The sequence below is a fragment of the Mesoplodon bidens genome (assembly GCF_964165515.1).
Source record: "Mesoplodon bidens genome assembly, chromosome: 3".
Lineage (NCBI taxonomy): Eukaryota > Metazoa > Chordata > Mammalia > Artiodactyla > Ziphiidae > Mesoplodon > Mesoplodon bidens.
The window spans coordinates 3,525,568-3,551,285 of NC_138178.1; the positions used below are offsets into that span (position 1 = coordinate 3,525,568).

At 39.4% G+C, this 25,718-nt stretch overlaps 1 protein-coding gene across 4 annotated transcripts in view; it reads right to left on the reverse strand.

Moving 5' to 3' along the window:
- The window catches only part of ARHGAP12 (Rho GTPase activating protein 12), a 113,734-nt gene that overhangs the window by 37,056 nt on the left and 50,960 nt on the right, over positions 1-25,718 (reverse strand). For 2 of the 4 annotated variants that reach the window (XM_081229490.1, XM_081229489.1), the window contains exons 4-5: positions 12,679-12,942; positions 4,247-4,327 (exon numbers count right to left, since the gene is read on the reverse strand). In XM_081229490.1, coding sequence (XP_081085616.1) covers positions 4,247-4,327; positions 12,679-12,942 — 345 coding nt within the window. Of the gene's footprint in view, positions 1-4,246; positions 4,328-5,627; positions 5,769-12,678; positions 12,943-25,718 lie in introns of all 4 variants that reach the window. The other 2 variants (XM_081229492.1, XM_081229491.1) reach the window with 2 other exon arrangements.

Genomic DNA, 25,718 nt, shown 5'->3' on the forward strand with positions numbered 1-25,718 from the left:
CCCTCCCTCCCCGACAGTACCATATAGTTCAGTGCTCACCATTCTCATGCACTTTACACTTTAGTACATACGTATGTATCTATAAATACACAGTACCTGTAAGCTTTTAGATTTTATATAAGTGGAATCATATCACATGCATCCATCTTTAACTTGCTTTTTCACTCAACATGTTTTTATTAAAACAAAAACCAAAAAAAGCTGCGTCCATATTGGTGAGTATGCAGCTCTAACTCATTTGTGTTTCACTTCTATGTAACACTACATTATAGGTAGATACCACGATTTAACCACTCTGTTATAAATGGACATGTCTGAGGTGGTGGTACTAATTACACTTCTACCAGCAGAACATAATACTTTGGACTGCCCTACTTGGTACTGTTGAACTTATATGCATTTGTGTATATAAAATAAATGTATGTACATGTGCACAAATTTTTAAAATTTTATTAGAAGAGTGAAATGTTATCTCTTTTTCATTCTCTGATTACTTATAAATTTGAACATCTTTTCATATACTTATTTCATGAATCTCCTCTTCTCTGTATTGCTTAGTCATATATTTTGCCTATTTTTGACTGGGTTCTCTCTCTCACTAGTGTGTACAGAAAGAACCAGGAGGCTCTTTATATATTTAGGCTTCTAAGGCTTCGTAAGCTATGTGAGTTGAATGTAGCTTTTCCGAGTCTGAAGCTCATCTCTTGCCTTTTGTATATGGTATCTTTTGTATCAAAAGGTGTTCTGTTGAATTTTATGTAGTTATATCTGTCTATCTTTCCCTTTATAATTTTTCCTTATACAGTCTTGTTTAAGAAATCCTTCCCATTCTGAAGTCAAAGATATTCTTTGACATGTCATTCTTTAGCCATTAAAGTTTTGCTTATTACGTTGACAACTGTCATCTACCTGGAATTAATTACTAGGTGTGAAGTCAAGATCTATGTTTATTTCATTTCTTCATGTGAATAACCAATAATCTTCCCAACATTTATTGCACAGCCCATGCTTTATCTGTTGATTTGTGATGCCACATCTGAGATTCCTATTCTGTTCTGCTGGTCTATTTCTCTGCACATGTGCCCACAACTTAATCACTACAGCAGGAACTCCACACCCCTGCCCCCAGATTCTCCCTACTCAGAAACATTTTGGTTCTTCATAGACCTTTGTTTGCAAATAAAATTTAGCATCAGTTCAAGAAAAAAAAAAGGTAGGGACGGCGACAGGAAATGGAAATACAGTGAACTTACCGATCAATGGGGACATTTATAAAATTAAGTGTCCCAACCCAAGGTCATAATGGTGTATTGCACCATTTCAGGTCAACTTTTATGTCTCCCAATTCTGCTCTGAAATTTTCATTAAGATCTTACAAACCTTCTGCAGGAGTATTCTTAGTTATGACTCTTCTTAGTGTTGCTGCTGCTTCTAATGTAAAAAAGATCTTTATTCCTATCACATTTTCAAATTGACTTTTTATTAGAGACATGGGTAGTTTTTAGGTTGATTTTAATATCATCACTCTTCAGTTTGCTGAATCTCCTGATTTTCTAATAATCAAAAGAACAACTGAATCTTTCAATTCATTTTTTTTTCTTATTTTATTGTTGAATAGAAACACTGATGGGAAAGTTACAGTCTAGGTCCTAACTCTATTGGCAAAGCTTCTGTAATTGCACCATGAAGTATGAGATTTACTGTTGATTACATGATAAATAACCTTTAGCATGATGTAATATATAATTACATGTGAAGTGACCTTTTTGTAGAAACATATAGTTGGGTCACGGTTTTTTGTCATTTCTGAGAATCTTTTAACAGCTGTGTTTAAACCATTTACACTTAATGTAATTATTTATATGTTAGGATTTAAGTCTATTTTATTTGTTTTCTGTTCTGTTTATCATTCCTGTTTCTCCTTTCCTTTCTCCTCTCCTTTCTTGAGTCTATCTCTTGTTACGGTTTTTTAGTGCTTGCTCTAGGGATTACAATGTACATACTTAATTTCTCAGTCTACCAATATCAGCATTTTACTATTTCAAGTGAAATGTGGAAGCCTTACCAACAATTACATCACACTACTCTCCCCTCTTTATGATATAGTTGTTTTAAATATCATCTCCGCCTACAATGAGTACTTCTTCAGAAATGTTATAATTTTTGTTTTAAAGATCAAACATAATTTTTAAAACTCAGGACAAAACTCTCCTCAGATATTCACCCTTCCCATTGTACTTTCTTCATTCTTAATGTTCCAAGTTATCTTCATTTATCATTTCTCTTCTGTTTTAAGGACTTCCTATAGCAATTCTTTGAGAACAAGACTGCTAGTAATATATCTCTTAGTTTACTTTCATCTGAAAATGTATTCTTTTCACCTTCATTCCTGAAGGATATTTTTGCTGGATGTACAATTATGGGTTGACAGGTTTTTTTTTCAGCATTTGTAAAATGTTACACCACTTTCTTCTGGCTTCATGGTTTCTGAAAAGACATCCATTGCCATTCAAATCATTATTACCCTACAGGTACTATGTTGTTTCACTGAGCTGCTTTCAAGATTTTTTTTGGAGGAGGAAAAAGGGAAGTCTTTAATTTTCAGAAATTTGATTACAATGCATCTGGATGTGGATTTCTTTGAGTTTATCCTGTTTAGTATTTATTCAGCTTCTTGAATCTGTTAATTTGTCTTTTGCCACATTTGGGTGTTTTCAAACATTGTTTCTGCATATATTTTTCAGCCTCACACTCTTTCTCCACTTCTTCTGGAATTCTGATGAAATGAATGTTAGATCTTCTGTATTTTCCCACAGATCTCTGAGGCTCTGTTCATTTTCTTAAAACGCATTTACTCCTTCTGGGTCCAGGAGGCTAGCCTGGTGCATTCGTCTCATGGCAGTGGCAGAAGCGGAAGAGCAAGCCCTGGTGCACAAGCCCATTTCAATACCATGTTTGTGACACATTTGCTCATGTCCCACCAGTGGAAGCAAGTCACATGACTAGACTGGATTCAGTCATGATGATAACAGCAGGACAATATGCCCCATCCACAGCGGGAGGCCACTACAAAGGTACACAGCAGACAGCACTGATACAGGAGTGGGTAAGGAATGGGTCCAATGCTGCAATCTGACACCACAGGTAATCTGGTTGTCTACCCTTTGATGGCTTTTAAGATTGTCTCCTCTACTAAACTTCCATAGATCCAGTAAAATCTGTCAACATGTGTATTTATTTTTCTGTCTTCTGGTCTGTATTGAGGGCATATTTTCCAGTTAAAAATGCATGCCTTCCTTTAGTTTTAGAAAATTCCCAGAAATTATATTTTCCAATACTATTTCTCTACCATTTCCTCCATTTTCTTCTTCTAGAATTCCTGATATACGAATTTAGGAAACTTCCCACCCATTTTCCATTTCTCCTAACTATGCTTTAATATTCGTTACCTTCCTGTCCCTCTGTCTATAGTTTACACTATCCACTGCACTTTATATTTCAATGATTTTTTTCTATATCCTTGTATCTTTATACTAATAATATTTTTCTTTAAACTGACTTACTCCGGGACAAAGAAAACTAAAGTCTATCTGGTAATTGACACTACAGATATGTCTGCTACTTACACTTGTCTTCTAAAACATTAAAATAATGTACCAATTAAAATTTAAATGTTTGCTCAGATTTCACTTAAAATTATCTGAACACTAGTAGTGATAAGTATACGACCACTATGAAACCTACTGCTTTAGATAAACTCAGCCCTGGTGCACTTATCTAAAGAGAGAGAGCCAGTGAGACCCTAGATCTCATTGCCACAAGCTGCTAATGACTGACTCAATTACAACACACATATACATACAAGAATAAACTTGAATACTGAGTTGCTTTTCTTTCTTTAAAAAAATAAATATAAGATCAACGTCATGTAGAAGATGCAATATATTCAAGGGAACTACTGGCATTATTGGCACTGAAGGGGACACTGTATCCAGCAACAATGAAAAACTGATTTCAAGTTAAACCAAAAGAATTTTTAAATAGGGATTATCAGTATTATATAGCTATGACATAATGCACATCTTAGAAAAATTTAGCCAAAGGATTCTCGATGAATTCTGAAAAAACTAGTCTTGCTGCTTTTTAGAAGTTGAATAAAAATTTTAAAGTGAATCTGCTGTAACCATTTTCAGATATTATTTTATCTACTATTTCTAAACAGAAATCCAGTGTTAATGTTTATTACCTTTGGCAACTCCCATTCTGACCGAGATCCATCTGCACTGTAGTAATATTGTCTACCTTGATCGTCAACATGCTTGAGCCACTATAAAGAAAAAACAGGTGTTATATTTTAAATGTACATAAAATTGAGTTGAAGCCTATACAACCAGAGATATTAGATGACATTCTTATGAATTTTATTCTACTTGCTCAAGACCATCGCAAAAGAAATATAACAAACCTATACTAATAGACTTGCATTTTAAGTTTGGTAAAAATAAGGAAACTAGGGACTTCCCTGGTGGTGCAGTGGTTAGGAGTCTGCCTGCCAATGCAGGGTACACAGGTTCAAGCCCTGGTCCAGGAAGATCTCACATGCTGTGGAGCAACTAAGCCTGCACACTACAACTTACTGAGTCTGTGCTCTAGAGCCCACGTGCCACAACTACTGAGCCCATGTGTCACAACTACTGAAGCCTGCACGCCTAGAGCCCAGGCTCTGCAATAAGACAAGCCACCGCAATGAGAAGCCAACGCACCACAACACAGAGTAGTCCCCACTCACCACAACTAGAGAAAGCGCACGTGCAGCAACGAAGACCCAATGTAGCCAAAAATAATTAATTAATTAATTTTTTAAAAAAGCGTATCTACGTTTATTCCCAAGGGTCTTACTCTTTAAACTAGCACAACAAACCATTACCTTCTCTGATGATAAACACATAAAATTTCAAAATACATTCTCAGGGCTTCCCTGGTGGCGCAGTGGTTGAGAGTCCGCCTGCCGATGCAGGGGACATGGGTTCGTGCCCTGGTCCAGGAAGATCCCACATGCCGTGGGGCGGCTGGGCCCGTGAGCCATGGCCGCTGAGCCTGCGCATCCGGAGCCTGTGCTCCGCAACGGGAGAGGCCACAGCAGTGAGAGGCCCGCGTACCACAAAAAAAAAAAAAAAATGCATTCTCAAACTAGTTGATTAATCATAAAATACGAGATTCATGGTTTTTGTTTTATGTAACTTGGTTATAAAAGAAAAAGGAGTGTAGGAAGTGAGGTGGTATGTCATAACAGCATGTTGAGAAAACTATTCCCAAAAAACTATTCCCCAAGAAAAACACAAAGAAATATGTTTACTGAAGAAGTGTAAGCAGACTGACACTCAACGGGTCTACTCTTCAAAGGGTCTGTCTTAAACAGGTTGACACCACAAACATTACTCTAACTGGAAGCAGTTTAAAACCATGAATAAGTAGTTACACTGAGTTTTCATATTGTCAGTTGACATGATTACAGAATTACAAGAAAATATTTTCATGAGTTTTAAAAATACTACTAAAGCTTCAGTACATAACGATTTTATGAGAGGAATCTGCCACGAAAACTAGATGAGAGAAGAAGAAAGTACCTTTTCATTAGTACAGTCACTGGTATACAAGGTATGCCCACATTCATCCAACTCTTCTGACCAACCCCTTGGAGGAGAACCACACTGACTATCTGACTGGCTGTAACAAACGCTGTGGTAGTTTTCTTCTGATGAAAGAAGCTATAAATAGTCAGAAACATAAGGATTTTTCTTCTTTGAACATATATATATATATATATATATATATATATATATATATATATATATATATATGTGCAGCAGTTGAAAATCTAAGCAATTGACTTTATTTGGTTATACATACTAATATATCTTGAATATATTTAAATATTTAGTTTTCAAAACAAAGTGTTTAGTCTTTTTAATGGTACACTGTAAGTGGTAAGGTGAAATTAGTAAGTTATTTTATGGTATTAATGCAAGCCTAGAAAAATTTACTATGATGAAATTGAGAACAATGTTTTCAGACTGAGAGATAAAATGCTACCTTCTATTTAATGCTGCTTTCGAACTGAAATCAGGTTAAAAAATGACAGGGGGCGTTCCCTGGTGGTGCAGTGGTTGAGAGTCCTCCTGCCGATGCAGGGGACGCGGGTTCGTGCCCCAGTCTGGGAAGATCCCACATGCCGCGGAGCGGCTGGGCCCGTGAGCCATGGCTGCTGGGCCTGCGCGTCCGGAGCCTGTGCTCCGCAACGGGAGAGGCCACAACAGTGAGAGGCCCGCGTACCGCAAAAAAAAAAAAAAAAAAATGACGGGTGCGTGTGTGTGCGTGTACACACATCTATGTGTAAGCACAGCAGGAGGTGAGGACACTTCATTAGACTGAGATTCTTGAAACTTCTCACCTATTTATTGCAAGTTCCTAGCCAAATGCCCCGCAAAAAGTGCTCAAGATATCTTGAGCTATGTTTTAAAAGCGTGTGGGATGGAGATGGGGGGAGAAAAGGCACTAGCTTTGTAACACTATATTTTATGTTCTAATTTATTGTCAAGTTTTCCTAACTCACTCAACCAAATGCTTCTTAAAACTATTCAAAACTACACTTTGAAAGAAGAAAAAATAATATTGAGAAAATACAAACACAATACAGAAAGATTAAGAAATTCAGTATGTAATATTTACTAGGCTAACTCTAACGTGCAAATGACCCTTCCAGGGTCACGTTCAGGTAAAATATCTTCTACAATTAAATCTACTCAATCAGACTGGATTTTCTACCATAATTTGGTCTGAAACACTAAGATGTGTAGATTCTCAATGCTATAGAAGTAACATATGTAAACATCCTAATGTTAGTAATATGTTCACAGAAACTGACATAGACTACTTAACAGAAGTCCTGCGTACAGTGAGCTATATATGTTTTGTAACAGTAATGTTTTTAAAAAATGAAAAACCTAACTCAAAAATCAGGATTTATTTTAATTTAATGGAGACCACTTAAAATGTAAGCTCATGTAGGAGAGGTACAGTAAAATTTTAGAAACAGAATAAAAGAAGGCAATCTGTACAGGAAAATATTATTCAACCATCAAAAAAAAAAGAAGGAGGGTAGGGCTTCCCTGGTGGTGCAGTGGTTGAGAGTCCGCCTGCCGATGCAGGGGACACAGGTTCGTGCCCCGGTCCGGGAAGATCCCACATGCCACAGAGCGGCTGGGCCCGTGAGCCATGGCCGCTGAGCCTGCGCGTCCGGAGCCTGTGCTCCGCAACGGAAGAGGCCACAACAGTGAGAGGCCCGCGTACCACAAAAAAAAAAAAAAAAAAAAAGGAGGCCTTCCCTGGTGGCGCAGTGGTTAAGAATCCGCCTGCCAATGCTGGGGACACAGGTTCGATCCCTGGTCCGGGAAGATCCCACATGCCACGGAACAACTGAGCCCATGCGCCACAACTACTGAGCCTGCACTCTAGAGCCCGCGAGCCACAACTACTGAAGCCCACATGCCTAGAGCCCGTGCTCCGCAACAAGAGAAGCCACCGCAGTGAGAAGCCCACGCACCACAACGAAGAGTAGCCCCCACTCACCGCAACTAGAGAAAAGCCTACGTGCAGCAATGAAGACCCAACATAACCAAATAAATAAATAAATAAATTTATTTTAAAAAAAGAAGAAGAAGAAGAATCCAGAAAGGTAAGTAGAATAAAAAGGCAGCTTCCTCCTTGATGGCATTTGCCAAATCCTGAACTAGAACATTAGTTTTCAAGGCCATGCAGAAGTGCTGGGGAACAGGACTCGGAAAAACCTAAGGCAGTGAGTCCCACAAGAAAGAAAGGGGACCCCAAAGAATTATACCTGCAGTTTATGGGGTGAACCAAAAACAAATCTTGGCCCTTTATTCCATGCTAGGAAAACCACAGGACTAATCAGGGGAAACTGGGGGAGAACGCAACAAGCCACTCTTCATGTGATCCAAAATTACTACTACCTAGGTGGCCTGTGAAAGCGTAAACGGTAAATTTAGTTTCAAATGTTCACAGCATACTAGTTTCCCCAGGCACCTGGCAGAAACAAAAGCAAATCCTCTCTGAAGGAACAAACTTTCAACCCTAGCATTAAACTTGCTATATATGAATTTCCAAAAACTATAATCTCACATTAAAACACACACACGATGTAAAACAAACACCATGACTGAGAGTCAGCAGAACAGCATATTCAGACTCTTAAAGACTATATACTGAAATGATCATAAATAAAGTACAAAATAAGACTTAAGAAAGATATGACAAATAAATGCAATATATGATCCTTCACTGGATCCTTCACTGCAGGAAAAAAACTATAAAGGATATGACTTGACAAGTGAGAAACACGAACATTTCCTTTGTATTAAATAATATACTGATATTAAATTTCTTGGGTGTGATAATGTATTTTTCACACACACAAAAAAAGATTTTGCTGGAAAAAGTCCTTATACTTACAGAATAAAACATTATGTTGTTTGGGCCAAATGATTCAGAAAAAAAATTACTGCAGAGTTAGAAGGGTAAAAGGAGGGAAAGAGTAATAAGGCAAATGTGGTAAAGTGTTAACAACTTGTAAATCCAGATGAAGGGTACCTGGCAGCTCAATATACTATTCTTTCTACTTTTTTTGTATGTTGCAAACTTCTCAAAGTAATTAAGATAGGAAAGCTCCCCAAACAAATTTAAAATAACACATTTTTTAAATTCAAGGGTTGGTTTAATATCAAACAAACATACATGATGAAGAGAAAAACAGCAAACAGGAGCTTGACTTGGAAATGACTGGGAACAAGCAGAGAGAGACACAGCAATAAAATGTTAAAGTATAAGGGAAATCAAGACACATGATGAACGGAGCAAGCAGATTAATTGTTCATCTAATCAAAGTCCCAACACAAGAGGAAAGAGAAAATGTGACAGGAGCTGTATAAAGACAATGCCTAAGAGTTTTTCCAGAACTAATCAAAGATGGAACGCCTCAAATTTGGGATTCCCAACAAAGCCCCGGAAGGAAATAAAAAACATAACTTCACCTAATTACATCATAGTGAAATTACAGACACGAGATCCTCAAAGCCACCCGCAAGAAGAGATCTACAAGTTGAATCTTCCACATCAACAATGGAAGCCAGAAAACATCAAGAATAAAGTCTTCAACGAACAAGGGAAAAATAAAAAGCAATCAGCTTAGAACTGTGCACCAGGTAAAGATATTCTTCAAAAATAAGGAAGTGAGGGGCTTCCTGGTGGCGCAGTGGTTGGGAGTCCGCCTGCCAATGCAGGGGACGCGGGTTCGTGCCCCGGTCTGGGAAGATCCCACATGCCGCGGAGCGGCTGGGCCCGTGAGCCATGGCCGCTGAGCCTGCGCACCCGGAGCCTGTGCTCCACAACGGGAGAGACCACAACAGTGAGAGGCCCGCATACCGCAAAAAAAACAAAAAACAAACAAACAAACAAAAATAAGGATGAAAATAAATTTCCAGGCAAATGAAAACTAAGATTCTATCACTAACAGAGGCTCACTAAGGAAATTTAAAAGTAGGTACTTAAGACAGTATAGGGCCTCCCTGGTGGCGCAGTGGTTGAGAGTCCGCCTGCCGATGCAGGGGATACGGGTTCGTGCCCCGGTCTGGGAGGATCCCATATGCCGCGGAGCGGCTGGGCCCGTGAGCCATGGCCGCTGGGCCTGCGCATCCGGAGCCTGTGCTCCGCAACGGGAGAGGCCACAACAGTGAGAGGCCCGCATACCGCAAAAAAAAAAAAAAAAAAAAGACAGTATAAAGGTATCCAAGATAATCTAATATGCCTAAGAAATGTGAAAAAAGAAAGTGGTACATATGAGGATAAATCTTAAGAGTCACCATGTAGAACAAGTAGTAAGGGAGCTAAAAAATAGAAATAAAATAAACAACAATAGCACCGCTGCACATATAGTTCTTGTATGGCTTCAAAAGGAGCAAGAAGATGCTGATTAACTGCAGATTTTGATAAGTGCGCCAGTTACAACTTCTAAGGCGGAGTTTCTCATCAGCAGCACCGTGGACAGTTAGGGCCAGATTGTTCCTCGCGGTGGAAGCTGTCTTGTGAATCACAGGATGCTCAACAGCTTCTCTGGCCTCTACCCACGAGGAGCCAGTAGCCCTTGCTGAGTTGTGACAACCCAAAATACCCCCAGACATTGCCTAGGTCCCCCCGGAGACAACAATGCCCCACGTGAGAACCACTGTCCTAGGGCAACCACTGAAATAACAAGCTTCTGAGTTAGGACGAGAGGGCGAGCGTCTGCTCCCTCTCAAACCCTACTGAAATAAAAGTATCGAAACAAGCCTAAAAAGACCCAAACCGTCAAGAACAGGGAGAACACAAGGAGACACAACAGCCACAAAACTCTGGAGGCTGAGAAGCAGATGAACAAACACCTAAGTTATCCGCAAAGAAAGCAGAATCTAAACTGGTGGGGGGCATGGGTGCCGGGGAGGGAAGATGAAATACAACAGGTCTGCAGAGCGAAATCTTCAAACGGCCCAGGAAGTATTAGGTCCTCCTGAACCGAGGGTACTGACCTGAGGACTGAAACCGCCAGACTCCCCTTCCTCACGCCTGGCCACTAGGTGTGCACCCCTCCCTTATTCCAGCCCAAGTGTAGGGTTTTACTCCCTATCAAGAGGGATTCTGAGTCGGAAGTCAATAGGCCCGACTGGGACGCAGGTACCAAACAGAAAGAGGGGAGACTAAGGAACTGTGTGCAAACTAAACGCCGGGGACCAAGACCCAGGCGGCCCTCACTGTCCAGGCGTTAAGACTTCTGCAGAGACGGGTCAGTCTGAAAGGGAAGACCGAATGGTTCCAACGCTGGAGACACCCCACACGCAGCTGACTGAGATCGCCGTAAAGTCAAGTTCAAAATGCCTTGCAACTGTGAGAAGAAATGATGTCCAACCTAGAATTCTTCACTCAGGCCAACTATCGATCAAATAGGAGGGCAGAATACAGACTGTCTCACACACAAAGTCTCAATGTTACCTCCCACGCACAATCTTTCTCAAGAAGTTACTGGAAGATATGCTCCAGCCACTCTGGAAGTACCTATTTTACACAATACCTGCAGAGAGTGAGTGGTGTGAGCTCAGACTCTGACACACTAATCACTCTCATCTAGTCATTGAAATAGAAAGCTAAGAAGGGTTGTTAAAGTTCCCATGTATACTTCAAATTTCTTTATATTATTCTACAATTTAGCCCTTACCCTAATTCTTCCAAATTACATGATTTTACTTTATTATTGATACACAGGACAACTTATTTTCAAATCTTTCTGGACACACAAATTCAAATCACTTTCCTAACATTTTCTTATTATAGCAACACATGAACAATTTCTCACTATCCTCCACGCCATTCCTGAATACTAAAAGTACAAGTTACCACCAAAGCAACGCTATAAATATCCAACTGAAAAACAGGATAAGACGAGAGGGGTCATTAACTGTAAAAAGCTTTCAGATTCTGCTAGATACAGGATGTGTTACCTGATGTCTCCAGCTCCTACCTATAACTGGAGTTCTGTTCTTACTTTACAAGCCAGCCGCTCTCTCTAAGAGCAGGTGTCCTGTGCAGGTGCAGGGGCCGCCGTCTACCAAACAGCAGGATTTAACTCCGTTCTATCCACTCTACCCAAGCTTCTCCTGCACACCTGAACAGTCCCAAGGACTCTCTCCAGGCCTCGGAGATGAGTGTTTCTCAAAACACCGCTGGCCAATTCACCGCACCACCCTCTGAGAGGTGGGAGGGAGGTTAAACCAAGGCAGGTGGGGAGACAGTATGGACACATGTTAGAGAAAATAACGATATAGAGTGAACTGGCAGACTTAGAGGGTGGTCCTTTGCTCACAGCAAAGGAATTATACTTATTTCCCTTACATAGAAATAAAAAGTGATCTTGTATCTCTAACAAAAACTGACAAGTATCTTGCTAGCCCCACCAAACCATAAAGAAAAGTGTCAATTAAATAACTTTGTTGGGCTTCCCTGGTGGCGCAGTGGTTGAGAGTCCGCCTGCCAACGCAGGGGACACGGGTTCGTGCCCCGGTCCGGGAAGATCCCACATGCCGCGGAGCGGCTGGGCCCGTGAGCCATGGCCACTGAGCCTGCGCATCCGGAGCCTGTGCTCCGCAACGGGAGAGGCCACAACAGTGAGAGGCCCCCGTACCGCAAAAATAAATAAATAAATAAATAAATATTAAATAACTTTGTTTTTATTTATTTGGCTAAATCATATCACATATTTTCTCTCCTTTTTCTAAAAGGTGTCACTCCTTGGGCAATAACAATGATTGAATTAGTATCTTCTAGCACATGAGGGAAACCACTGCCACTAGGCAACATTAACCCAGTTAATTCTGGAACTAGTAAGCATGCTACAAGGCTAGCCGCTGTCCACTAGTTAGAGGTTAGGAAGCGACAAGCAGTAATATAATAAAACGTGGAAAAAAGATTTAGTATCTTAGAGATTTCAAGGGTTAGAAGCAAACCTATTCACTTCTTTGAGGAACAAAAAGAGAAAAAGCTCGGCAACTCACGGGTTGACCCCCTAACTCCTCATACCTCTTGATCTCCTGGACTCTGGGAATCTCCTTTGCTTATGTTTGTATCTCGAGTCCAACGAGGGGGTTTCCAAGTTCTTTCCTGTGTTCCTCTGTTATAGTAGTAACAACGCCCTGAACTATCTTTATGAGTTTCCCATTCTCCATTAATCTGAATTGCTGGGCTTCCAGGGATCGGGGGGAGAGCCGACTGGGATATTTTCAGTTCTTGCAGGTTAGCGTAGACAGGAGAATCTGGCCGCCCTTGATTTGGAGGTGTTGTCGCCTATGAAAAATGTGAAATATCCATGTTTAAACTGGCATAACGCTTATAAATTAAACATGAGATTTATAAACATAAATACTAATTCATTTTAAAACATATATACAGGTGTATACAATCTTTTTAAGGAAATAAGAATTTAACAGTTTTAATATTCATAGTTTGAAAAAAACATAAGCTTTAAAGAGAATCCAAAGTGTGCCTGGGCTTCCCTGGTGGTGCAGTGGTTGAGAATCTGCCTGTCAATGCAGGGGACACAGGTTCAAGCCCTAGTCCAGGAAGAGCTCACGTGCCACAGAGCAACTAAGCCCGTGCGCCACAACTACTGAGCCTGTGCCCTAGAGCCTGCAAGCCACAACTACTGAGCCCGCGAGCGACAACTACTGAGCCCGTGAGCCACAACTACTGAGCCTGTGCTCTAGAGCCCACAAGACACAACTACTGAGCCTGCGTGCCACAACTACTGAAGACCGTGCGCCTAGAGCCCATGCTCTGCAACAAGAGAAGCTACCGCAATGAGAAGCCCGTGCACCGCAACGAAGAGTAGCCCCTGCTCGCCACAACTAGAGGAAGCCCGCGCACAGCAACGAAGACCCAACACAGCCAAAAATAAATACATAAATAAATTTTTTTTTTTTAACAAAGTGTGCTTAATTACTTCCCCTCACCCTGAAAGAGTACTCGACCAGAAGTCAGGAGCTATGGGTTCCAGTTCAAGATCTGGCCTAACAAGTGGTAAGACAACGAAAAAGATCACTTCATATCTCTGAAACTGAACTTTTTAATCTCTGTAAGTGAAGAAACTGGATTAAACCACCTAGGTCCCCATTGGCTCTAAAATTCTATGATTTGAGGCAATTTTTAAAATATAAAAAGTCTTACATATGGGTAACTCAGCATTTATTCAGAAAACTATCCTAAGCTCTAATATTAAATCAAGAATATAAGTAAAAGACAAAGGAGATACAATACTTCAGGTAAGAATTTACCACATACTACTTCTCAGCTATAGTTTCTCAGTAGCCATAAACAAATCTTTCCTCTCTTCCTAGTCTACTTATTTGTGAATTTCCTAAGACTGGAAAAACAATTAGTAGTAACTCTGATTTACAGGCTTATTCAGTCTCAACCTTCAGTTTTACTTTTTATTTTTAAATGTCTCACTAGATGTCAGTCAAGAGCAGAATACTCTTCATACACTTTGCATAAGGACATTGTAAACCGTATTAAGTTAGAATTATAATTGCTGAAAGAAAAAGTGCACGTCTGAGAACGCCTTTTTAATACTGTGTGTATTTGTGTATACATCTTTCCTTTTACAAGAGGGTTTCTCAACCTCAGCACCACTAACATTTGGGAAGAGCTGATTCTTTTTGTGGGAGGTTATCCTGGGCATTGTAGAATGTTCACTAGCATCTCCAGCCACCACCCACTAGATGACAGTGGCTTCCCCTCACTGTGACAATTAGAGTCTCCAGACACTGCCAAGTGTCTCATGGGGACAAAGTGCCCTTGAGTGAGAACCTTTGCCATATTAGTCCTAGAATTATTCAGATGTTCAATTACTTCCATAATATACCCATAGTTTTATGAACACTTGAAAACACTGCATTAAAAAAGGGAAATGTGGGGCTTCCCTGGTGGCGCAGTGGTTGAGAGTCCGCCTGCCGATACAGGGGACACGGGTTCGTGCCCCGGTCCGGGAAGATCCCACATGCCGCGGAGCGGCTAGGCCCGTGAGCCACGGCCGCTGAGCCTGCGCATCCGGAGCCTGTGCTCTGCAATGGGAGAGACAACAACAGTGAAATGCCCGCGTACCGCAAAAAAAAAAAAAAAATTAAAAAAAGGGAAATGTGGGCCATCATCAAAAAATCTACAAACAATAAATGCTGGAGAGGGTGTGGAGAAAAGGGAACCCTCCTACACTGTTGGTGGGAATGTAAACTGGTTCAGCCACTATAGAGAGCAGTATGGAGGTTCCTTAAACAACTAAAAATAGAGTTGCCATATGATCCAGCAATCCCACTCCTGCGCATATACCCAGACAAAACTATAATTCAAAAAGATACATGCACCTCTATGTTCATAGCAGCACTATTCACAATAACCAAGACATGGAAACAACCTAAATTCAGCAGAGGAATGGATAAAGAAGATGAGGTACATATACACAATGGAATATCACTCAGCCATGAAAAAGAATGAAATAATGCCACCTGCAGTGACATGGATGGACCTAGAGATTGCCATACTGAGTGAAGTAAGTCAGAGAAAGACAAATACCATATGATATTGCTTACATGTGGAATCTAAAAAAATGGTACAAATAAACTTATTTACAAAACAGAAATGGAGTCAAAGATGTAGAAAGCAAACTTTTGGTTACTAAGGGGGAACGGGGAGGGAGGGATAAATTGAGAGACTGGGATTGACATATACACACTACTACATATAAAATAGATAACTAATAAGAACCTCCTGCATAGCATAGGGAACTCTACTTAATACTCTGTAATGTCCTATATGGGAAAAGAATCTAAAATTAAAGAGTGGATATATGTATATGTATAACTGATTCACTTTGCTGTACAGCAGAAACTAACACAACACTGTAAATCAACTATACTCTAATAAAAATTTTATAAAAGGGAAATGTGGATGGATACACTGAATCAGTTTTATTGAAATTAAAGTACTTTAACTGCGAAAATATTATTTGCCTATAAATTAATTAAAATGAATCTAAATCACAGAATAAGCTTTACAAAAGAAAACAGTAGGGACTTCCCTGGTGGCGCAGTGGTTAAGAATCTGCCTGCCAATGCAGGGGACACCGGGTTCGAGCCCTGGTCCGGGAAGATCCCACATGCTGTGGAGCAACTAAGCCCGTGTGCCACAACTACTGAGCCTGCGCTCTAGAGCCCGCGCGCCACAACTACTGAGCCCATGAGCCACAACTACTGAAGCCCGTAGGACTAGAGCCCGTGCTCCGCAACAAGAGAAGCCACTGCAATGAGAAGCCCATGCACCACAACGAAGAGTAGCCCCTGCTCGCTGCAACTAGAGAAAGCCCGCGCGCAGCAACAAAGACCCAACACAGCCAAAAATAGAAAAATAAAAATGAAAGAAAACAGTAAAACTAACCCGAGACCTGAATATATTTATAAAACGGTTACCTTTGGTCTTTTTAAACATGGTAATTATGCAAATATTGTACTCACTGATACAAATTAGACCATTTTCCTATAAATGTTAGCTTTGAATTTAGACTATCACCAAACGGCATTTTTCTATGGAGAAAATCTATCCATGAGGACAGATTTCCATGTGTTTCTCTTCCAGACTAATTCCATATCCTGATGACTTAGCTGGGTAACAGTGCTTCTCTGACTAAAACCAAGTCTGTTAGTATAACAAGCAATTCTATATAGTAAATCATTTCCCAGGACCTTATCTAGAAAATTCAACAAGTGTTAAAGTTCTTTGCTCCTGATACTTCACTAGACTTGGGGAAATAAAGACGCCAAGAAACAGCAACTTTCTAAACAATGTTAGAGACACATTGTACTACAGCTTTAAGAAATAACTAATTCCTGTTGTTTAAACAATTAAAATTTAAACAGTTTTCCCAATTTAAAAAAACTGAAATGCCTTAACAAAGTTTATAAGGCTAGCATAATTCTGAAACAAAAGCAGAGAATTAAATGAAAGAAAAGTACAAACCAATGTCACTTATAAATATATATGAAAATATACTAAATAAAACATTAGCACTCAAATCTAGCACTGCATTAAATAAATCAGGAAAAAGCGGAACTATTAAGGGAGTCTGTCTTCTGGAACTCTCTTTCTGTAATTCTTTACATTAACAGATTAACTTGATCATCTATCTCCACAGACACCAACAAAGCTACTGATAAAATTCAACATGGATTCAGGATAAATCTCTTAGCAAGTGAGGAACAGGTGATGCCTCCTTAATTTGATTTTTTAAATTATTATTCAAAATAAACATCATTCTCAGCAAGACACTGATAGAAGCATTTTCATTAAAGTCAAGAATAATTCCAGGGAGACTTCCCTGGCAGAACCAGTGGTTAGGACTTGGTGCTTTCACTGCCAGGGCCTGGGTTCAATCCCTGGTCAGGGAACTAAGATCCCACAAGCCACGCAGCCCAGCTGAAAAAAGAAAAATCCCAGCATGCCAAGTATCACAGCTTTTATTCAACAAATGTACAATACTAAGATATGAAATGTACTGAGACATGAAAAATGAGTTAACTCATAAATACCCAGTAGGAAAACAACCTGATATTTGTCACTGACATAATGAATATTTGAAAACCTAAGTCCATGAAAACCACTAAGAAGTTTAATAAGTTGGCCAGATAAAAAGATCATTTAATCAGTTTCCGATACATGAGCAATGACAAGTTAGAAACTGTAACAGAATTTTTAAAATCTCATTCACACTAAGAACTGTTAAAACACAGTTAATAAGCTTAACAAAAAGCTTTTTTAAAAAAAGCTTAAAAAAATGAGGAATACTTCTAGATAAACTGTTGTTCCTTAATTTTGTAAATGTGTTCCTTCTCAAAAAATTAATCTATACATTCTACAAATTCAATGCAATGTTTGGCACACAGTATATAGTTAGTTCACAGCCTTGCATACAGTAGCACTGAAGGAACTACTGAGCCCGCACGCCTAGAGTCCGTGCTCCGCAACAACAGAAGCCACCACAATGAGAAGCCCGCGCACCGCAACGAAGAGTAGCCCCCGCTCGCTGCAACTAGAGAAAGCCCACGCACAGCAACAAAGACCCAACGCAGCCAAAAAAAAAATTAATTAATTAAAAAAAAAGAAGAGGTTTACTGATGGTGGATGAATGGTAAAACTTTAATATTTCACGCTCTTACTTACCACTAAATTTTTGGACAGATGTTCATTTGAAATGTTGCTCATCTGCTGTTACAAACAGCTTCTAGTAGAAATAAGAACTTTGTTTTCTTAATAAATTAACTCCAAACTTAAGACCAGCTTAAACCTTCAATTTCCAAAATGTGCAGAAAGAGAACAGAAGAGGACTCAGTATTTTTAATATTCCAATCTCTGGCAAAAAGACACTGTCCCTGTTTATTATCAACTGCTCAAACCATTGAGAAAAATTCAAGGGAATGACCACTGATTGATCACTAACAAGTTTCCTCAAGAACCCTTGAAAACTTAAATTCTTGGTAGAAAAAATACTTAGTATAAAATATCAAACTTATTTTTACATACACACAAAACATGTATTAACCACAACAAAGGATGGTTACATAATTATATACCATTTTGTCTAGTGAACCAAAACTATGGGTTTTTTTAAATGAACACAACGCTGGTGAAGATGAATGTTAACTCTAGTTTACAGCTGGTAACTTTAACTAGATGAACCCTTTTGGAAAAGAGTTTGACAGTATGTTTCAAAAGCTTTTAAAGGGGCTTCCCTGGTGGCGCAGTGGTTGAGAGTCAGCCTGCCGATGCAGGGGACACGGGTTCGTGCCCCGGTCCGGGAAGATCCCACATGCCACGGAGCAGCTGGGCCTGTGAGCCATGGCCGCTGAGCCTGTGCGTCCGGAGCCTGTGCTCCGCAACGGGAGAGGCCACAACAGTGAGAGGCCCGCGTACCGCAAAAAAAAAAAAAAAAGCTTTTAAAAATATTTTTAGGGGAAAGGGGAGAAAAAAATTGTATACATTGAAAAAATTTTCCCCAAAGATGTTCATTCCAATGTTATTTATCAGAAAGAAATTTGAAACAATCTAAACATCCAACAGAATGGTTAAGTAAATAATGATCTACTATATAAGGCAATACTATAAAAGCAATGAAATGTTAATGGTTTCTTAACATGATAAAAAAAATTATGAGGTTAATGAGAAGAGCAAAATATAAAAGTGCATCTAACTTCCAACTTAAAATTTTAAAGTATGAAGAAGAACAAGCTAAAACATTATGAGTACCTGGCAAGGCTTTCACTCAGATCTAATGGAGAGATCAAAAGTTTCATAGACAAGCAAAAGCTAAGAGTTCAGCACCACCAAACCAGCTTTACAAGAAATGTTAAAGGGACTTCTCTAAGCGAAAATGGCCACAACTAGAAACACAAAGAGTATGAAAGGTAAAGGCAAATACACAGTAAAGGTAGTAAATCAACCATATATAAAGCTAGTAGGAAGGTTAAAAGACAGAAGTAGTAAAATCATCTTAACCACAGTAAGTAATTGATACAGAAAATGAAAAGGTGTAAAATACGATGTCAAAAACAGTAAACCTGGGGGGGAAGGGAGTAAAAATGCAAGGTTGTTAAAATGTGTTGGAACTTAAGAGATCAGCAACTTAAAATAATCATAGATAGACAGATATAGATAGATAGATATAAACCTTGTGGTAACCACAAACCGAAAATCTATAATAGATACACACAAAAAAGAGAAAGAAATCCAAACACAGCAATAAAGATAGTCATGAAGTCACACAAGGGAAGAGAAGACAGAAATATTGAGTCACTATGTTGTGTAACAGGACTTAACATAGTGTTGTAGGTCAATTATACTTCAAAAACAAACAAATAAACTCATTGAAAAAGAGATCAGATTTGTGGTTGCCATGGGGGAAACTGGATGAAGGTGATCAAAAGGTATATAAAATAAAGAAGTACTAGGAGTGCAATGTACATACAGCCTGATAAATATAATTAACGCTGCTGTCTGTTATATATGAAAGTTGTTAAGAAAGCCAATCCTGAGAGTTCTCATCCCAAAAAGAAAATTTTTTCTATTTTTAAATTTTGTATCTATATGAGAAGATGGATGCTCACTAAACTTACTGAGATAATCACCTCACGATGTATGTAAACCAAATCATTATAATGTACACCTTAAACTTACACAGTGCTGCATGGCAATTATATCTCATTAAAACTGGAAGAAAAAAATTTTTAATTAAAATTAAAAAATTTTTTAAATCCGTTTTCTTGGGAATTCCCTGGCGGTCCAGGGGTTAGGACTTGGCGTTTTCACTACTAAGAGCTCAGATTCAATCCCTGGTCAGGGAACTAAGATCCCCAAAGCCACTCGGCATGGCCAAAAAAAAAAATCAGTTTTCTCTGCATAATGTAATTATATTTTTTTCTATGTGCTTTATTACCCAATTTCATCACAATGAGAATTATTACCCATAGAGTTTGATTAGGACAAGAATCTGGGGCATTTGTCTAGTCTACTGGACTCATAAAGTGACAGCAATAGTATTAACACTATACAAACTAGTGTTTCTTAAGGGATGGTCAATGGATCATCTATAACAGACTCATCTAGGGGTTCGGATTAAAAGTCTTGTTACTGGGGGTGGAGAGTAACGGGGGTGGGGGTCAAGAATCTGTATTTCTAAGTACCCTATGTGATTTCCATGTATACTATTATTCAGAAGTTACTCAATCTTTCTGAATGGACTTAGGGCAAACCAGGCCCCTGATCCAATATACTTGTATTACAAAAGACATAAAAAACTTAAAGACAATTCTTAAGTTTCTTACTCTGCAGATAATTCAAAGGAAGAAGTCTTAAAAGAATAAGCAACAAGAAGTACTTCCAATATATGAATCAAATAAATATCAGTTCTCAAATATTTATGACTTAAGTATTACACACTGAAACTGAACAAGCAGCCTTGTTCATGAACTGCCACCAACAAAAATGAGTGGATTTTTCATACCAAAAAAAAAAATCTTTAAAAGGAGAACACAGAAACAAAGTTAATTTTATGGGTCATATCTGTCATTAATTAACAACTGAACTGGGACCAGTACCTCTGCACACGACCCAATTTAATATTTAAAAAAAGACCTGGCCTGTTCCACTTCTATCTATATGCAGACGAAAATAGTCTTCCCACTATCCACAGAAAGGAAAAACTGGGGAGCCATATATGAAGAAGGTAACTTTAAACTTTGATTGTACCTGAATTCTTACTTTAATACCAAAAATACTGAGATTTGGCCCTCTTTACTTTTGACATTCAGTCACTGTTTCTAAAATAAACTTCAGAGAACAGGAGAATACATATTAGCTACACTTCTTGTTTCTTAATTAGCATATGCTACTCTGTACTAATACTTAAGTATTATATCTATCTACCTTACCATAAATGCAAAATTATATCTATATTACTGAATAATCAGTAATTTATATTATGGAATAATCAGTCCCTGCAGCCTATAATCATACCTTTAGATTTAGATTTATGGGGAAAAAAAACATATACCAAAGTATCAAACTCCAAAACGGAATTCTAATTACTTTTTAAACTCTATTTTAATTCATGTGGAAAAATGACATTTATGTGCCTTTGGTAATTTACCTGCTTAAACTCTGCTTTACCATAATTGCTAATTATAATAACATTGGGTCAGTTAACAGAATGAGGACAAAAAGAAAAAATATGGTCAACAAGCCAATATTCAGTTAAAATAGGACTGAAATTTGTTTCAGTTTCACAACTGAAAATTGCACATCAACTTCATTTATTTATTTATTTATTTTTAAAATATATTTATTTTAGGCTGCATTGGGTCTTCGTTGCTGCATGTGGGCTTCTCTCTAGTTGTGACAAGCGGGGGCTACTCCTCATTGTGGTGCGTGGGCTTCTCACTGCGGTGGCTTCTCTTGTTGCAGAGCACGGGCTCTAGGTGCGCGGGTTCAGTAGTTGTGGCACACGGACTCAGTACTTGTGGCTCTCGGGCTCTAGAGCGCAGGCTCAGTAGTTGTGAAGCACGGGCTTAGTTGCTCTGCGGCATGTGGGATCTTCCCGGGCCAGGGCTCAAACGCGTGTCCCCTGCATTGGCAGGCGGATTCTTCACCACTGCGCCACCAAGGAAGCCCTGCACATCAACTTTAAACAGGAAAATCCAACTTTCCAAAAGACAATATTCTCACTTAAAGTCAAATTTTAGGGGGAGGAGGGAAATATATTACCCTCTGTTTAATAATTTTTAAATACAAACACTTGCAAGTTGAAGTGTTCATATCTTAAAGCATGGCTGCACTGAGATTTCAAGCTCTGTACAGTATTCTGATATTTTCTGCAACTCACTTATTTAACTATCACTTAAGAACTAATTATGAGCCAGGTGGGAGATGAACATAAGACAGTCCCTGTCTTTCAGGGCCAGCAGCCTAGCAAAGAGGAAGAGACAGGCAGAACACGACTCCAGGGGCAGGAGCTGAGAGTTGTACAGAGAAGCAGCACTAAACAGAGAGAAGAGGGTGAGATGGGGTGGTCGGGAAAAGGCTCCCGGCAGGTTTAACTGCATCTTTAAGGAAAGCAGGAGGAAGCCAGGGACGCCAAGAAGTGGTGAGGACCCTCCAAGAACACTCACGGTCTTAAGTGTTTAAGCTGACATAACACAAGGAAATTAAATGCAGTCTTTCAATAATGAAACATAACTGGTAGCTAAGTGAATCCAGTGCTGTGAAAAGCTTTCACAGATATAATCTTCATGGTAAATATATTCTTTTTCTTACTGGTTTTCTAGTTTGCAACCCAAGGCCGCCCAACTCCTCCGGGGCTTGCTGTCTCACATTCAGCTACTAAAGGCTCCCATTCCACCTGGCTTCTGTCCTCCACCTGCTCCGCGGACCGTGGCCAACAACCTGAAGGAGCCCTTCACATCATCACAGGTCCGTCACTTACGCCTCCTCCACGCCAGACACAAACAAGGCAGGTCCCAGGCGGGAAGGCGCGGAGGCCTGACGGATGCTCATTTCTGGGAACCACACAAACACAATGGAGTCATTCCTGTGCCACCAAGCCTGCCGTAACCGCTGCCCACGGAGCAACCGGGCCACACCATCAACAGAAATCGCTGTGGTTCAAGACTCTGGACCTACAGGATGGGTAGATTGCAGCTGACAGACACCACAGCGAAGAGCCCAGGGTCCTGGAGCCCAACACATACATAGTCGTGAGGGGGGGAGTGTGTGTACAGTTGGGAGGTTTATCAGAAGTAAAAAGTCTGCCAAAAAGGGACAAGTGACAAACTTCCCCTTGGAGATCAAGCCCACACCTCTCCAGTGTCAGCTTCTGTTGTCCTCACGTGGGTCCTTCCTTGGCCTAACTACCCTGTAGCTTGTCGTGGAACTTACGACACTGCAGTGTCATCCCACATGGACTGCCGGCCTTTCCCTCAGGAGCTTGATCGCCTTTCGGGCAGAAACGGCTGCCTGGCTGCCTGGTTTCTCACTTCACCTTTGGCGCCAAGCACAGCACTCGCGCACGGTAAACACTCAGGATGTTCTTAAAGGAAAATTACCTTTATAGAACTAAAGAAGCTATCATGAAATCCATGCACTGAAGTTAATTTCCTACTCCTGTGTTTACAGTCTCCCTGGGAAATCTTAACTGACTCCACTGCTTCAAAAAAATCAAACTCTCTCTCAAACACCCACCTCCCTCCCCTGAACAGCAGATGTGTTGTGAAAGACCTCCTGGCATGGACCCTCCAGACGCTCAGACTCATCACCTCCTCGGCCCCAACCTCTGTCCATAACACACTATCCTAGTATCCTCAACAGTTCAAACAACAGCATCACGAGCTCCTCAGGGGGAGATCTCAAAGTTACCCTGTGTCTCTTCTCTTTACCCCAATGAGCTTCTACTAACTCTTCCCCCTACTCTGTCTTGAACTGCTTCCTCTCCTATCCCAAGACAACCACCTTAATTGAGGTGGTGAATAAGTGAGGACAAGTCCCATTTCTTCACCTTGTCGAACTGATCCTCCAGTCCCAAGTTATTCTCCAAAAACAAATCTGATCTCGTTACTCACCCACTTCAAAAACATCAAGTTCAAATATCACAGCAGAGAACTGAAGGCTCCTAAAAACTTCAGTCCCAAACAATCTTTTCTGCCTTTTATTGCGACTGTTTTTACATTCTTTGTCCAAAACCCCCATGTTACTCACAATTCTATTAATGTCATGCTATTTTCCCTTGTTACACCTTCAAATCATTATCCCTCTATCTACAATATACTGTCCCCAACCACCAACCCGTGAACCACATATAAACCATAACGAGTTGGTTCAAAGGTCACTTTCTCTTTGAGATGCCCCTCTATTCCTCAAGGGCAGAATTCGTAGATTTCCTGTGCCTCTAGAGCAGCACTAACACAAATATCACATGAGCCAGGTGATTTAAAATTTTCCAATGACCACATTAAAAAGGTAAAAATAAAGAGGTGAAATGAATTCTAATAGTATATTCATTCATTCAACCCAATATTCAAAATATTAGCATTTTTACTGTATAATGAATATCAAAATTATTGAGTTATTTTATTTTTTCTGGACTAAGTCCTCAAAATCCAGCATGTATTTCATAGCATATCTCAATTCAGATCCTAAACTTTCATCAAAAATACTTGATCTGTATACAGATTTCATAAAATTTACAGTTGAAAAATAGATTCACAGACTCAAATGATTCCAAACAGTCTTAAAAGTTTTCCCATAAATGAATCAAGTATGAGTTTTAAAATTTTAACTTGGAGTAACTGAAATAAAATAAAATAAAATAAATTCAGTTCCTCAGCCTCACTAGCCACATTCGAAGCGTTCTATTACCACATTGGCCAGTGGCTGCTAGATCAAATAGGGCCACCTGGCAGCACTTCGTATTCACCTGTACTAACCGTCCCCAGCACACCCCACAGTAATTAATTGCTGTTCTTCTGCCTCCCAGTAAACTGTAGGCCCCTGAAGAGTTCAGAGCAAGACCACGTCTTAATCGTCATATGCTTTCAAAGTCTAGAACTGAAGATCCCTTCTCAAGCCCTGACTCAGACTCTAATGATTTCTGTTTTCCCAGTAACTGCTTTCCCAGTCCATAGTATGTTTTAAGTAGAAAGGTAAAGGGGATAGCTGCTAGATACTAATATTTATTGATGAAACCTCATTATTAATCTGTGTTAAAAGTATTCAACCAGAGATGCTTGTCCTTGGTCAGTTAAGCAAACAAAATTCCTCAGCAGGACATAATGCTGAGATAACAAGACTTAGTTACTATTTTATGCTGATGAAACAACAGTGCAATGGCCTGGTGCACTGCCATTCATTATTACAAATCTCCCTCCCTGGGAACTTGAATGGTAACCTAGGATCAGCACCCAGGGGATGACTAAAGAATACTCTGTTGCTGAAATTTCTAGAAGGCAAAAGTTTATGGTACAATTACAAAGGAAAAACAAATGCATCTGTGTTTAATTACTGAAAGCATGTACTACATGTACAAATCTAAGCTTAGAAGCTGAGGTATCTGGCAACAACAAAAAATATAATAATTTCAAAAAGATACAAAATTAATCCATAGTAATATGGGATACATTTAAAGAGTTGACATACTATCTTTCCTCTAATTTTCTGACAAATGACTATTCCTTTTGCTTTTCAAAAATAAGATTCTGGAAATAAAATATTTTGAAAAACTTTCATTATCTAAGGAAAATAATTTATAAATTGTTATTTTGAATAAATACAACTAAATAAATGGGTTTCTAACTTACCACATGTCCTAATTCATTAACAAGTCTGCATGAGAACACTGTAATACAATTCCTTGGATAATCTATTATTATATTAACTCCAAACTGAGTGTTAGTTATAAATTTTAAAGCATTACTTCCTTAAAGCTATACTGAAAGAAGGTCTAAGTATACAAAGTGAATAAAAAGCTGATGATT